The following is a 16186-nucleotide window of genomic DNA, read 5'->3' on the forward strand; positions in this document are numbered from 1 at the left end:
TTCCCTATGCCTGGGACCTTGGCCTTGGCTTCAGCCTCAGTTCATGGTCCCTATGTTGGCCTGTCCTTCCTTGTGGTCTGTGGTAAACACCCTGGATTTGCACTCCTGGAATAAGGGCATCCAGGCAAACTCATGTGAAGAGACTCTTGATCTTGAGCCAATCTCATGGACTGCCCCCAGTCCTGGCCACTATAGGTATGTCTCATCACGACCTGATTATGACCAATTGCTACTTCCACAGAATACCAGTCAAGTATTTATTGAGGAATTAAGCTGACATAGAACTTTCCAAAAACATTTCTACAAATGTCTGAGTTATTTGCCTGTGAAAAAGTGAGTTCTCATTTTAACCGACCCCCTCCCCCATACTGCCAGAAGGCATGATATTCTAAACAAAACCACACAAATCCATTCTCAATTATGATAGCACTGCTTCAGTCTCAGTTAGGTCCTGCTGGGTTCCTGGAATTGGGAGTGAAGTGGCTCTTGAGAGGTTCCCAGCACTTGTAGTAATTCTCATCCAAACAATTAGAGGTCTTGAGCCCCCACTTGGTGACGGCCATACTTAGAGAAGACTCAAACATAAATGCCTGTAGGAAATGGGGGAGGGGACAAAAAAGAAGTGAGGTGGATAATAAAATACATTTGATTAGATGTCAAGAGAAAAGATGTAGGTAGGCAGAATCTTTGAATAATGAATCATGTGTGCTAGCAGGGTGAGGACAACAGGCTCACACCTTGGGTTCTGGCTCCAGCCCTACCACTTCTAGGCGAGTGATACCTGGTGCAAGACCCTTACCTTCTCTGAGCTCCAAGTTTCATTCTATACAATGGAATTGGGCATGTAAGCATCACATTGTCCTTGCAGCATTATGGAGCTAAATATGCTAGATCCAAGGGCAGAGGTGGAAGAGTTTTAGGAATATTCATCTTCTTAGGAGCCATCACTTACTGTGGCTAAGTCCCTGTGGGGAGGCCATAACCCCCATTTTTGCAGAGGAGGAAACTGGCTCAAAGCTGGAAGTGGCTTGTCTTAAGCGATAGTAACGAGGTGGCAGAGCTGAGATTTGAGTTTTGTTCTTAAGGACTCTGACCAGGAGATGGCCTGGGAAAAGGAGAAGGAGGTAAAGAGAGAGTGAGGAGGAAGAGGTGGAGGAGGAGGAAGAGGTGGAGGAGGAGGAAGAGGTGGAGGAGGAGGAGGAGGAGGAGGGAAGGAGGAGGTAGGACTGACTGTAGTACTTTTAAAAAACCTATCCCAGAAGACTGAATGGTTGATGTCCCTCTGTGTTCAGGAGGTTTTTGTCCCCAACAGAAAGAATATGCAAGTGCTCTGTGCAGCTTAGATATTCTAGCTTCACCAATTGCTGATTTCCCTACCATTGTGGCTTTTAAAAATAAAACAAAAACAAAATAAAACCCTACAATTCTTATGTGTTCACATTATTGGAAATTTTAAAAATATAGATGGACAAAAGGAAGATAAAAGTTGGGTCACAACCCAGAGAACCCATGTTAATGTTTGGTATCTAATATACATTAGCTTCAGGGAGATGATTGTCCCTGCCTGACTTCTCACCACAGGCTTGATATGAGGACCGTTATCAGATTGTGTGGAACTACCGTGCACATTATAAAGCACTATTCAGATATAAGGTTGTTATTACGGTCGTTCTTGTCTGTTGTTGCCTCTTTGCTGCCTGCTTCTTAAGAAGCTTGCTGTCTGAACGGAGTAACAAAACCCCATCCCAGCTGAGTTATGAAGACGGTATTATACAAAGTTCATTTATTCCAAACTGGAATAAGGATGAGGTGTATAGATAGGCCTGGGTCCCAATTATATAATGGAAAATGGTGATGGAGACCCAAAGTTAGGTCTACGTAAAGTGCTGGACCCTCCCCTGCCAGGTAGTCTGGGCTGTCTGGCTACTCAAGGCCTCCCCTGCCCTTAATCCCTTACATAGGAGAGTTCTTTCTGGCTAGTGCTCCAGGCCCTATGCATTTCCCAGAGTCTTGTTCCTCATAAAAACAGCTCTGTCCTTGCCTCATTGATGTAGAACAGTGGTCCCTGATAACACTGACATCCAAAGCCAAGCTGGGCACCAAAGGTTACTGAGTGGCAAGTGTGGGGTAGCCCATGTACCTCAAAGAGCCTTTGGCTTATTTTTTTATTTTTTATTTTATTTTTATTTTTTGAGAGATCAGGGAGGGGAAGAGGGAGAGAGAAAGAATCTCAAGCAGGCTCCACGCTCAGTGCATAGCCCAAGATGGGGCTCAATCTCACAACCCTGAGATCATGACCTGAGCCAAAATCAAGAGTCAGAGACGCCCAACTGACTGAGCCACCCAGGCACCCCTGGAAGCAATATCTTAATTGAGATTGTCAAACCACATCTCAAAGAGATGTAGAGTTCCATAGAAATTTTGCAAAGGCCTTTGGAAAGGGAAAGAGAGCCAAGGTCAAGCAGATGGGACTCTGCACCCTCCCCTTGCAGATCAGCTCTATCAGCTCTGGTCCTGGAACTGTTCAATGCAAACTGCATTGGACAGAGAGACAGATAATGCTGTCTGTTTGCAAGCTGGGCATGGAGTCAGGAAGGACTATGCTATTGATTTTAAAGTCAGGTAGCATTGAAGGCATTTGTTTAAAAATGTAAAGCAAATTTGCATATGACTTAACATAAAATTACTCCTTGTGGTCCATAAACTCCACCTCCAAGAATGCAAAAATAAAGTAAAACTAAGTACCGCAGCCAACTGCAATGTGTTCAGCCTCAATGTTTATAGCTTGACACAGGAAGAACGCAAAACAGATTTTAAATCCCATCAATTTCATCCCATGCCAAAGGAGAGCAAAAGAAAATGAGAAAACAGCTGAGAACTGCTTCTTACAAGCCCTGACTATAGTGAGGCAAAGGCTTTCTGATCCTCCTTGGCTTGAGAATTCCACTGAAGGTGACATCCTGCATCCCTGGGTACTGTGGCCCTAGAGAATTACCTCAAAAAGCAGGAGATGATTCTGAGACACAGCATATATACTCTGGGCTGCATACAGATAAGAGAAGACCTATTACATAGTATTAATAATATTCCTTTATATTTGAACAGTGCTGGACAGTCCGTAAGGTTAAATACAGCCACCTGCTGGGATGAATACCACACCCATTCTACAGATGGGGGAAAGTGAAGCACAGAGAAGTTAAGTAACTTATTCAGGGTTTGTAGGAACTAAGAGCTAGGATTTTTTTTAAGCTTATTTTTATTTATTTCGAGAGAGAAATAGAGAGCAATCAGGGGAGGGGCAGAGAGAGAGGGAGACTGAATCCCAAGCAGGCTCTGCACTGTTAGCGCAGAGCCCAGTGTGGGACTTGAATTCATGAACTGTGAGATTGTACCTGAGCCAAAATCAAGATTTGGACATTTAACCTACTAAGCCTTTCGGGTGTCCCCAATGAGCTAGGATTTGATCCCAGGTCTGATGCAAGTCCGAATATCTTTCTACCCTACCACATCAGAAGTCTAGTATACATTTAGGGGTATGTACATACACACACGGGCATATACACACAGAGAGACACACACTCTCCTCTCCTGACTCCTCTCTGACGTTGGAGAAATACAAAAGCAGCTACTCCTCTCAACAAGGTTGGGGACCCCCAAGGCTGCCAGAGCCTGGCATTTAACTTGCTTACCATGGTGCCATCAGCAATCCTCTCGGGTGCCAGCTTGGCTTTGCTGGCCTTCTCAAAGCAGTCAGCATCAGGCCCGTGGGGGGTCATTGAGCTGTGCAGGCTGCCTCCTCCTGGCAGGAATCCACCTTGCTTTGCCTCATAGTGACCTTTGATAAGTCCCATGAATTCACTCATGCAGTTCCCTAGGAGGGTTGAAATAGTATTATTTTAATGTTTATTCATTTTTGAGAGATGGAGAGAGACAGAGCATGGGTGAGGGAGACACAGAGAGAGAGGGAGACACAGAATCTGAAGCAGGCTCCAGGTTCTGAGCTGTCAGCACAGAGCCCGATGCAGGGCTTGAACCTATGGACCATGGGATCGTAACCTGAGCTGAAGTTGGACGCTTAACCAACTGAGCCACCCAGGCACCCCTGAAATAATATTATTTTAATTATCTAAGGCAAAACCTGTAAAATACCAAGACCTCTCAAGCATTTTTTCTGTGCACTGCCAAGAAGATAGGAGAATATGATACATTTTTTAGGATTACTAAAGAATACAGAGGCAGGAGGAACCCACAAAACATTCATTAATGTGGAACCCTTGGTAGGCAAAACTCTACTTGATGGCCATGTGGATTGTCAGAGATCTTAAGTTCCATTGCCTGAAACAAATGATGTTGAATATAAAGAAAATCATAGCCAGACGATTTTAATAAAAATTAAAATGAAAGTAATAATAAAGAATAGATGTACTCTGTCATCTAGGCTTATAAACCCCATATTAAAATGATCTTCTTTCCCACATCTTATCTAATCCTCCTCCAAATAGCCCCACAGTAGTACATGGTATCACCATATTTCTGGTTCCCAATCCAGAAAACTGAGATGGAGTGTGTGTGTGTGTGTGTGTGTGTGTGTTGATGGAAGGGTCATATAATGGAAAGAACGCTGGACTTGGAGTCTATTATCAAATGATAATCCATGTGAAAGGATCTTAGTATCTGTAAAAAACAGTCCATAAATGCTATATAGTCTAACAAATACTATCTTCTGTAGCTGAATCTACCATCTTATTTTCCACTCTCCAAAATGCCTCTGAGATTCATTCTTTTCTTTCTATTTCCATTGATATTCTCTTTATAGAATCCTAAAATTTTTAAATTGGAAAGGATCACTACTTCTACTCAGTACAGAAGAATATTCTATGTCAATCCTGGCATTACTTCTTGGGTCTGCCTGCATGCCTCCTGTGAATGGAAGCTTTCTACTCAATAAAGCAGTCTACCATATTATTGAAAAGCTCTGGGTGTTAGAAAGTTCTCTCATATTAAATGGAAATTTGCTTTAATATAAGTATGTTGGTTTTGTGCTTTCTGGAGTCAAAAAATTTGACAAAAAAAATCACCATGTGCCTACTATTTCAATCATGTTTCTATTGAAATAAACCTCTTTATTGGAACAGCAACATATTTAGAGCAAGAATTAAAGAAATACAACACCTGAGCAAATTTAAGTGTCTTTCTATCCATTCACCCATCTACCCATCCATCTGTCCATTCTCCACCCCATCTGTCTACCGATCCATCCATCCCACAGATGTAATTGAACACTCTGCTAAGTTCTGTGATTGAGTAAGAAATAGCCCCTTTAAAGTTACTTTCATAGTCCCTTCTGTGACAGTGCCGAGAGTGAAGATCATGAGCAGAGCAGAGAGCTATGACATTGGCAACCCTTGCAAAGCTGGACATTGGCATGATAAGTTCCTTACATGTGAAGTATAATCAAGTGCCAAAATATTTCTGTCATTGACTAGGCAGTCATTTTTATCCTGCCTAGGAAACAAAATTCTGCTGCAGGCACACGTAGAAAAGGTAAGACCCGAATCATAGCTCTACTCATTTTTCCATGAAGCAGAAAGAGAGGAAAAGAAGCAACTGTAAGCATAAAGTGTCTATATTTTAAAAGCAGGTCTGCTCATGACTTAAATGTGCTGTCACACTCCTCAATCTAGTATGTGTCCTCAGAGTCACCTTCATGGCTTAATTTTAAGAAGAGAGCAATACAGAATTCAGCTTTGATCTGAATATGAATTTAGGTAGCAACGACTTTGGTGATGACATTTCTATATCATTTTCTATATTTCAAAGGGCAGGGGGAGGGTAGACCTTGCCTCTCTGATTAATGCTGAATCCAGTTGACTAAAGTACATTAAGATGACTGGAGGCAATATTTCTACAGAAATAATTCTTCACTTCTCCTATAAAGTCACATCAAAGTAGCAAAGATTTTGATAATATTGCTAAAGCAATAGTTGTAATATATCTGGAAAAAATAATTTCTAACTTGGGGTTCTGTGTTTTTTCCAACTAAATCAGGCAACCATACCTTTCTGTTATCTATCTATCCTGGCCAAATGTACTTGAGAGACTTTTAAAAAATTATAAGAGGCATTTCACAAGGTCGTTTGTTTCAGGCAGGCTGAACTACAAGCTCAAGTCTAGGAGTGGCTGGAGAGCTGTAGCACAACAGCAAACTTGTCTAAGTTAGACAGTTCTATTATCCTTCTCTCTGGGTAGGGAGGTAAGCCACAGGCCAGTGTTTCTCAACATGTGGCCTGTAGACCTTCTGCATCAGAAGGTCTTGCTGCCTTGCTAATTCAAAATGCAGATTCTTGGGGCGCCTGGGTGGCGCAGTCGGTTAAGCGTCCGACTTCAGCCAGGTCACGATCTCGCGGTCCGTGAGTTCGAGCCCCGCGTCAGGCTCTGGGCTGATGGCTCGGAGCCTGGAGCCTGTTTCCGATTCTGTCTCCCTCTCTCTCTGCCCCTCCCCCCTTCATGCTCTGTCTCTCTCTGTCCCAAAAATAAAAAAAAAAAAAAAAAAAAAAAAACAAAAACAAAACAAAATGCAGATTCTGAGGTTCTACCTCAGAACCAACTAATTATACTCTCCAAGAGTGGGTGCTGGGGATACATTTTTTTAAGAGTCATTCTAAGTGATTTTTATCTCCCTAATATTCTCAAAGTGTGGTTCCTGGAACAGCAGCATCAGCATCACATGGGGACCTGTTACAAAGGCAAATTCTCAGGCCCCACCCTGGACCTTACTAAAACAGAAATTCTGAAGGTGGGGCCCAAGAATCTGTTTTAATAAGCCTTCCAGGTGACACTGACATATATGAAAATTTGAAAACTACCATCTCAGGTACATAGAGGTACATAGCAGCCTCAAAACAAGAACTCTGTGAAATAGTGAATTATCAAGAGCTAGCATGTGAGGTACAGGCTAAGCTAAAGCAGTTCTCCTGGACAGCAGGTCTTCTAGGGGACTGATTTCCAGAACAGTCAGGGCCTATGATGGGCTTGATACTCTTCAGAAAAGATGATAGTTTATTTTGACTCTATTGACAAAGTAGTATCTTTGTGGTGGTAACTGATTGTATCCTTTTCTCCACCATAATGATGTCACCTGAAAAAGGTGGTGCTGGAATTAGACCATAAAATGGCTTTCTTCCATCCTTAGGGCCCTACTTCTCCACCTTTTATAAATGCCTAAATTACCCATTCAGTGCACTGTTATATCTTGTTGAGCTGGGGCACCTGGGAGCTGGTACATATAGGGAGGAACCTTATATAGACAGAAAGCCCTGAGGTTGACGAAGGAAAGGGATTTATTTTTAAGAATGTTCCAGCTGTGGAGTGCCTGGATGGCTCAGTCGGTCAGGCACCTGATTCTTGACTTCGACTCAGGTCATGATCTCATGGTTTGTGGGTTAGAGCTCCATATAGGGCTCTGTTCTGAGGGCGCAGAGCCTGTTTGGGATTCACTCTCTCTGTGTTCGTTCCTCCCCCACTTGCTCTCTCTCTCTCAAAAATAAATAAACTTGAAAAAAAAAAAGAATATTCTAGCTGAAATGTACCTCAGAGTCTTTTCAGAACTCTATGTACAGAAATGCAATCTCCAAGAAGTGGAATTGTACATTGACCTTTAGGTTGGATTTACAGCTAGCTATTGCACAAGTAAAAATGCCAACTTCATTAAATATAGCCATGAAATACCTTATTCATTCTTGGTGATGCATTTACTAATTAAATAAATGTTTATTAGATGCATATTGTATGTTGGGCACTGGGCTAGGCACATGAGTTACTGGTAACGAGTGTATGTGTGCTCTGGCACACATTTAATTCAATTAAACCCTGACTCGACCACTTAACTAGATGTGGGGCCTTGAGCAAGTTACTCAATCTTTCCAAATTACTTAATCCTTTATGCCTCAATTTCACCTTCTGAAAAAAAGGGAATAATGATATTACCTCCCTCTTACAACTGTTTTGAGGATTAAGTGGGTTAATTCTTATAAGGAACGTATAGCCATGGAAAATGGTTAATAATTGTTAGCTGCTAGTAATAATATTAATAAAATAAAAATAATAGATTTAGTAAGTTCTGTTCTAGGTAACTAATACTCCACAGAAACTGCTTCCAGAATGGAGTCCATTTCCTAGTGTGCACGGCAGTCTGTTTCATCCCACCAAAATAATTGGAGAAGGCACATTTCCTGGCTCTTGAACCAGACTTAGATCAAGAGCTTTCCAAAAACAACAAAGTTACCAACCACATCCCACCATTCTCCCTCCCCTAAAAAGAAGGGTCTGAGATGTAAAGAAACGTCTTGCTTCACACTTTATCCGCCTTTCTGCCTCTCCTCAGGGCCAGGGAAACTGGGCTGTAGGCATTAATTACTTCTTTCTCAGAGTCAACACATCACTGCCATCTCCATCTGTGGTGTTTCAGCCGCTACAAGTCTGAGGAGCAGCACTGGGTCTCGGGAGGCAGGATCCTGAAAGCCAGCCAGAGCATGGTGTCTGGAAACTCCTTGGTGGTATTCCCAATGGGTAATAAGGTTCACTGCTTTGCTATCTCTTTGGTTTCCAATGTGGCTTGGGAAAAGAGAGACTTACTGTGGTAATAAGGAGGCCTGAAGGTCTTATCGGCAACCCCCCATCGAGGTGGGAAGATGACAAAATCAGCGACAGCCACCCCAGGGCGGACAGACTTGGCGGTCAATACTGTGAAGATGGATGGGTCCTGTGAAAGCACAAGGAGACACTGAGCCCACGATGGAAAGGAGGCGGCTGGACAATGGCACATGTGTCCCCACACTGGAAGGGGTTTCCAAGTTGATGCTCTAAATTCTGATCAAACCACACAGGCCAGGCTAAGTGTTCTGGGCTTATTGATGAGGTGCAGTAATCACTCATCTGACTTTCCCCTCTTGCTGTGCGTGAAGCAAAATGAATTAATACCAGCTAAGAAGACTTGGAACTGCTTTCTCATCCTGCTGAGCCCCCATTTCATGCAAATATTACCATGAGGGTCTGAGAACCAGTCGTGTCTGCCTCTCAACCTCAGGTCAGGGTGAAGAGCTGGGATGTGCTGCAGGGAGTTCTTGGCAGAATAGATGCTCAGAGTGAGGTTGAAACAGCAATAAAATAGTATCTAGCTTTTGGTATAAATGTAGAATGTGCTTCTCTTTGGGGGCCTCGCAGAGATTCCAGATGCCATCTTCATTGCTTTCTTACCCCTGTTTGATTCTCAGGTCTAAAATCCACCACTTACATCACTAGTTTGGACGGTGGTAGTGTTGAGGGAAACAATATTGTGATTTTAAAAGAACTTTAGAATCTGTCAGTGGAAAGATTGAGATTCAATTTAATTGAAATCAATGGTCATGTTTGCTTTCACATGCCATTCTAGGGTCTGGGATTTAAAGATGGTTGAGATCTATCTATTCCTTGCCCCTTTAGCATTACTAGTGGTGGTAGTGGTGGTGGGGGGGGTTGCTGAAGGAGTCATAAAACAGGTGCATGAACAACTAATCCTAGCAAGGTGCCAAGGATAATCTCACTTTATAAGTAGAAATCCAAGGGAGTATAGAGAGTGCCTGCCTACCTGAGAGGATCAGGGGAGGCTTCGAAGAGGAGGTGATATTTGAGGAAGGTCCTGAGGAATGAAAGGAGAAAGAAAGAAAAAGGAGGGAGGCAGGAAAGAGAGGAAAAGGCATTTGAAGCATAGAAAACAAGAAATACATCAAAGTGCACAGAGATTTTGTCAAGAGGCAAGAAAGCATTGCCAGGGTGCACTGGCAAAGGGAAGAGGGGCTAAGAGTTGATACTGGAAAAAGGAGTCCAGGGCCAGATGGTGGAGAACATCAGATACCATGCTTCAGAGCTCAGATGATCCTAAACCACAGGGAGGCTGAAAAGGTTTTCTAATGCAGTGGTAGAATAACCAGACCTGAATTTTGGCTTATCGATAAGGTGCAGTAATCACTCATCTGACTTTCCCCTCTTGCTGTGCATGAAGCAAAATGAATTAACACCAGCTAATTTTGGAAAAAATCAATGATCATGTTTGCTTTCACATGCCATTCTAGGGTCTGGGATTCAAAGATGGTTGAGATTTATCTATTCCTTGCCCCTTTAGCATTGCTAGTGGTGGTAGTGGTGGTGGTGGGTGCTGAAGGAGTCATAAAATAGGATTTTGGAAAAATTTTGGAAAAATAACTGTGGCAGCAGCACAGAGATTGAAACTATGCAAAGGCAAGCCAAAAACCCAACCCTATTGCCATGAGACTTTAAACTTCATCCGTCATGAGAAATGATCTGAAACTGTTAAAGAAAATGTAGTGAGGCTCAAATAAAGCTCTATCAGTGTCTCAGGGTCCTTTTTCATGCTGTTTTGGTCTTGATGCCTCATTTTCTTTTCCCTTTTGGTTTTGTTACGAGTTGTTGCTCTTCAGAAAGGTAGTTTTGTCCCCCTAGAGATAAACTGAACTGGCTCAGAGTAATCTTCCTGTCTCTGGTTCTCTGGCTTCTGCTCTAATTATCCCGTCAGCTTGTGGGTTAAGTTAATCTATTATGAACCAGGCTGCAAAATGAACTTTCCCCCAGGATCTCAGAGCTAGCACTTTATCACGAATGTGGGGCCTTGGGAGCTTGCCCTGTAGACCAGGGACCTATTTGTGGGCCTCTAATTGAGTGAAAAATATGACCAAGTTCACTTTCTTTGGTTTAAATTCAAGCACTGAACATTCTGAGGAACTTTAGAAGAGGGTTGTCTGCTCCATCACTGCTGAAAACAGCCAGGAGTAGAGGCACTGGAATAGGCAGCTAGACCAAGCAGACTCAGCATTTGTAAGCAGGACAGAGAACTTTCCAAATCCAGAGATTTTCCTTTGTTATCACTTTATCACTAATATTAGCCTTTTCCAAGAAGAAACTAAGTTTTTAGCCATCTATTGGGGTTGCTGTGATGCTCTGTATGAGAACCGGGCTGTGTTCAAGGATGAGTGTTACATGGAAGGCTTGGCTCTCCCACTAGCTTGTTATTTACTCCTTCACCAAAGCCTTGCTGTAGATGATTCAAATTCCTGTCAGCATAATGATGAATGACTATATCATGGCCTTCCAAGGGTGACACTGGAAACGTTAAATCTGTGAACGTCAGGGGACTACTATGGACCCCTCCCATCCAAGGGCTACCCTATCTCCAGGCCCCTCCATGGTTCAGACTTACTGCGTGGTCAAAGGCCACTGAATTAATGACCATGAAGTTCTCCAGGTTGTACTTGTAGGGGGTGTAGTTCCCGTGCCAGGCCACAACGTTAAACGGGGAGACATCCTGATCACACAAACACAAAAAAAGCAGGAAAGGGTGATCTTAGTACTTAATGCTTTTGTAGCTGTGATTCCACAGTTTGTATTTGGCATCACTGTCTCTCCTGATTTGATTTTGTTCACACAATCTAATAATACCATCCTTTGGGAGAAGTATAACCCTGAATCATGTTGTGGTTGCTTCACGTGCCTACAGACTGTCCCTTGCTAAGCCACTAACCCTATTTTTCCAGTTCATAAGCTGCAGCTGCCTCAGATCACATGTGCAGCAGAAGCACAATGCATTCTCCAAGTAGTGCCTTTTCAACAATTTTTAACACAGTTGTGAGAATCTGCGAATGTCAGCAATTCTCAGACAATCTGGGCCACCGTCTGGGTTTCCCGGTGCACTTGCTGTGACTGCTCTCCAGGTAATTGCTGTCTAGAGGAGCTTCTGGTACATGCAGTGCCTGGGTTGGTAAGTGCAGGAGGGTGAGAAGGGATCTAAGAGTTCCCTTAGGACTCAAGGACTTGAGTTTCCAGAACAATCCTAAGGTGATGCTTCCTGGGCCTGCCCTGGGGTAGGAGAGGATCAGTGCTCTGTTACAGGAAGGTAGTCCCCACTGTAGTTATGCATCTGTTCTGGAAATGGAACCCAATTCAGAATGTTCTAAAGACTTTACTGAGGGGACGACTCAGACAGATATGATTAGAGTTAAGTGAACTGACTAGAGATGGTGAGGTTTCTGAGTCTAGCAACAGTGGGAAGACATTGCTATTCCTAGGCCTGAAGGATATGGGAAGAAAATGCTGTTATAGGATTCAAGCAAGAGCTAGAACCATGAAGAAGGGGCTGTTCAGTGGTGTGGTGGTATATATTTAACAACTGCCTCTCTGGAAAAAATCAAAAAGCTCTGTTTTATAGCATTTGCTAATTTCTGGGGGTATAAATACTCTCACCATGATCATTTTTCATCTACTAATGTGATGTTGCTGAACACAAAGCTGGGAAGAATGTGTATATTAGCTCTTTCATGCCAGTATGAACTGGTTTCAGCACACCACTGAGGCTACCCAACAGGAGCTGAGATCATGGAGGGATGAAGTCCCAACTAGGGAAGAAGCAGGGGAAGAAAAACCCCAACTTGTCTTTCCTCCGGTCCTCCAATTTCCTGTGAGTATCTCTCACAGGTTGAACCCAACCTAAAGCCTAGGGAGCCCATATAGGTCAAGCTCTCAGGTGACAGATCGTGGCAGAGAAGGGATAATGGATCAATGTAGGAGCTCACACAAGGAATAACCAGCACAGAGTCCACTTGGGAAGTGGAAACCCATGGAGCTGCTGGCTGCCTCTAGAATGATGGCTCTCTCTCAACTGTATGTCAAAAATAATATGGGGAGCATGCTTAAAATGACTGAAGTTTTCCACACTCCGTTCCCAGAAGTTATCATTTTTGCTAGGCTGGAGTAACATCAAAGAACCTGCATTTTAAACAAGCCTCCCTCAGAATTTCTGATGCAAATGATCTCTGAACCACATTCTGAGAAATCCTGACCCAGACAATATGAAGGTGACAATGTGTCAATAAGGCAGGCAATTAACTCTCAGGGGTTAATTTTAAGTGCCAAACTAGTTGGCCTCTGCTGGTTAGCATACCCTCTAGATGCTGTCCAAGAAAAATAATATGCCTTGAAAAATATAAGCAATATGTCAAATGGGCAAAAATAATGCTAATAGATAATGGTAAACAGAAGAAATCTTTGGATTGCTTTGTTTATATGATTACTTTCTGCTAATATATATTCCATATATTAAGTAATAATATAATATATCTGATATATTATAGATTACATATTGTTATTATTTGTTAATATATCCCTAATAAGGGATAAGCCTTTGCTTGTCTTTGAGTTTACAAGGCTGTTGGTATAAACTAAGTCAAGCTAATGAACTGAGTTCTACTTGTTTTGTATCAGTCATGGCTTGTATTTGAAATATGGTGGCCATTGATAATATAAATATTGGGTGACCTGCTTGTTTACTTATTTCCCTTTTCAGAACAAACTATCCTGCCTGTATATTATATTTTATACACCATTTATAGAGATCTACTATATTGCCAGGATTTTTATTGCTTGGTGAGTAGAAAGAGCATGACCTTTGGAGTCAAAGAGATATAGGTACTAATGCTTGTTCTGCCATTTACTATGGCATTTGGCAAATTATTTGTCATTCCCTTTTCATGACTATAAATGAGACAAATAGTACCTTATTTATAATTACTTAGTGGTATGGTAAAGATTAAAGAATATAATATATGTCAAGTACTTATAAAGATTAAAGAATATATGTCGAGTACTTAACACTGGCCTTAGCAATCAGTAGGTGCTTAATATTCCCTTCCTGTCTTCCAATCATCCTCTTACTTTACCTGTTTGGCAGCAAATAGCTTGCCCTGGTATTTATTAATCACAGTGTAGCCACCTGGCACTTGGCGATCTTCATACCAGGCGACGGGTATCAAAAAATCACGAGGATTGGCCAGGCCATTAGCTCCTAGAACACAGCAACCCAAAAGTCTTTTAGACACTTGTGAAATCATATAGGAAAGATGCCTACAGTTGCACAAAGAGAAAGGGCTCTCTTCCATGTCAAAAGCCATTCCATAATTTGTTTTCATTGTCCAAATGCTCATTGGAATCCTTTTTACCTTTTACCTCCTAAAAGGAGGGTAAAGGATTAGGAAAAAGATTAGGAAACATGATTAGTAAAAAGAATCATGAAAATCATCATCATCATCATCATCATCATCACCAGCATCACCTCCTAAAGTTGTAGAGTAAGTATGGCTTATCAACCATGTTACAGGCATTACTGCATCACTGCAGGTGAGGGGAGAGGATGAGGCTAGAAAAGAGGCAAAGGGAAGGTCTGGTAGAATACTAGAACTTCTCTGTTAAGAAAACCATGATGATTCTAGAACTCATCTACAGTCCTTGATCTCAGAAAGGAAGGGTTACATACTGTTGCCCCAGGCATGCCTCTGTTCCTCAGACAGAGCTCAGAATCAATCTGCAGAATTGCTCTCCAGCCTGACAAATCTGTCTGCCACTCAGGAAAAAAGTATTCAGGACTTGCCTGCTTACCTTTGCTTAGGAGCGAGTGTTCCCTCCAGAGAAGGAAAATAAATCAAAAGACCAAAAATAAAAAGTATAAGTGCAAAAACATAATTTAACTCTGAGAGGAGAGACCTGGGGAGTGTTTTATCATTTCCAGCTCCTGGGGTTAAAAAATATAAGCCCCCAGCTGGTTAGTAAATTATATATATTATCCAGAGGGTACGTGTTCCATGGAACCTGGAGGCTATGCTGGCTGTAGAGCAGCAGGAAGCCAAACTGAAGTGGGAAGAGCGGGTGGTGAGCAGGATGACAGACGGCCCACCGTGGCTCCAGCTGCCTCTCTGCTGCCTCCCACCTTCCTCTGACTATTTGGATCTCCCCAGGGGAGTGACCAGAAGGCACATGCTGGCCTGGCCTGTTTTGCTCTAAAAAAGCTGTTGACAAGGAAAGGAAGAACTGGGAGGTGTGGCCACCACCTTCAGCAAACATGCCAAAGATGAAACCAAGGGCCCATTTTCCAAGCCACTCCTTTCACTCCAAGAGATGTTTTGAGAACAACTCCTACCACCTTCACTTCTCTCCTGCATCTTCTGCCTCCAGTTTGCCAGAAGAATCGGGGGTGGGGACCTTGATTCACTTTTGAAAGTTTTAATCTGCCTCATAGAGGCTGTGGTTTCTAGCTCCTTCATGGCTCTGAGTTAACTGTGTAGATTTTGTGGAATGTGATGAGTAGGAATGTGAAGTTTGTAGACTATCCGCACTTCAGCCTGTGTCCCCTTTCCATAGGCGTATAGCCCTTGTTATAGCTTTTCTCTACTTTATCGTCTACACACACCCTATTGACTTAAGAAGATGATCTCCCTCCTATTCACAAAGCTCATTCCCACATGTATGTTTTTGCTTAAGCTGTTCCCTTTCCTTTTATTTTTCCTCAACTCTTTGTCAAGGATTAATCAAATCTCATGTCTTCTGTAAAGCTGTTCCTGGTGACTTGGCCCCCCAGTAACCCAAACTTCTACATCCTTCAGGATATACACTGTATAACCAGAAATCTATTTTACATTGTCTGCTCTTCAACGGTCTATATACTACTCTAGAGAGAGATTTAGAACATGTTGGCTTTGGTTGTTCACTTTTATGTATGTATTTTATGGGAAAAGGCTTGTGTTACCCTTGATGAGATTCCTGTCAGTACCCTCAGCACAGCACAAGAGCCAAGACTAGCTGATGGATTGATATACCGATGAACTAATTAATGATTTTATTTCATCAGTTGGGTCGGCCATGACACTGAATCCCTGAACTTAGAGGTCTGAAAAAAATATTTGGGGTTGCTTAGGGAGTTCTAATAGGTTTCTGAACTTCTCAACTACACTTGGTCTAGACAAGTTGTCTGGAGAGGAAAGTTGAAATTTGAGTGAGATAATGAGGGGAGAAGGGTGTGTCACTCTCATGAGATTATCTGTCCTATCTCTCAAGGGAGCCTAAAAGCTTGTAGTGAAGATTTACCAATTGGTCCCAGGTCAGGCAACTCAAAGTGGACGCCGTAGACCTCCAGGATGTAGCCCCTGGTCTCCTCGAAGACATCTATGCTGAACCGCATTCCTCTCTGGAATGGGAAGCAGACACTGGTGAGCACTCCCAAATCATACCTGTAGCTATAAAGAAGATGCCCCAGAGCCACAGCCAGCCCCACATGCAAAAAGTACAGCTATAGTCTGTTGAGGTATGTTTG

At 42.6% G+C, this 16186-nt stretch overlaps 1 protein-coding gene across 1 annotated transcript in view; it reads right to left on the reverse strand.

The window, feature by feature from the left end:
• Positions 1-223: 223 nt before the first annotated feature.
• The window catches only part of HGD (homogentisate 1,2-dioxygenase), a 43399-nt gene continuing 27436 nt past the window's right edge, over positions 224-16186 (reverse strand). Inside the window, exons 9-14 of the mRNA XM_060639864.3 lie at positions 15961-16060; positions 13764-13888; positions 11252-11356; positions 8635-8761; positions 3690-3871; positions 224-590 (exon numbers count right to left, since the gene is read on the reverse strand). Coding sequence (XP_060495847.3) covers positions 441-590; positions 3690-3871; positions 8635-8761; positions 11252-11356; positions 13764-13888; positions 15961-16060 — 789 coding nt within the window. The 3' untranslated portion in view covers positions 224-440. The remainder of the gene's footprint in view (positions 591-3689; positions 3872-8634; positions 8762-11251; positions 11357-13763; positions 13889-15960; positions 16061-16186) is intronic.

The sequence above is a fragment of the Panthera onca genome, chromosome C2 (assembly GCF_046562875.1).
Source record: "Panthera onca isolate mPanOnc1 chromosome C2, mPanOnc1 haplotype 2, whole genome shotgun sequence".
Classification (NCBI taxonomy): Eukaryota; Metazoa; Chordata; class Mammalia; order Carnivora; family Felidae; genus Panthera; species Panthera onca.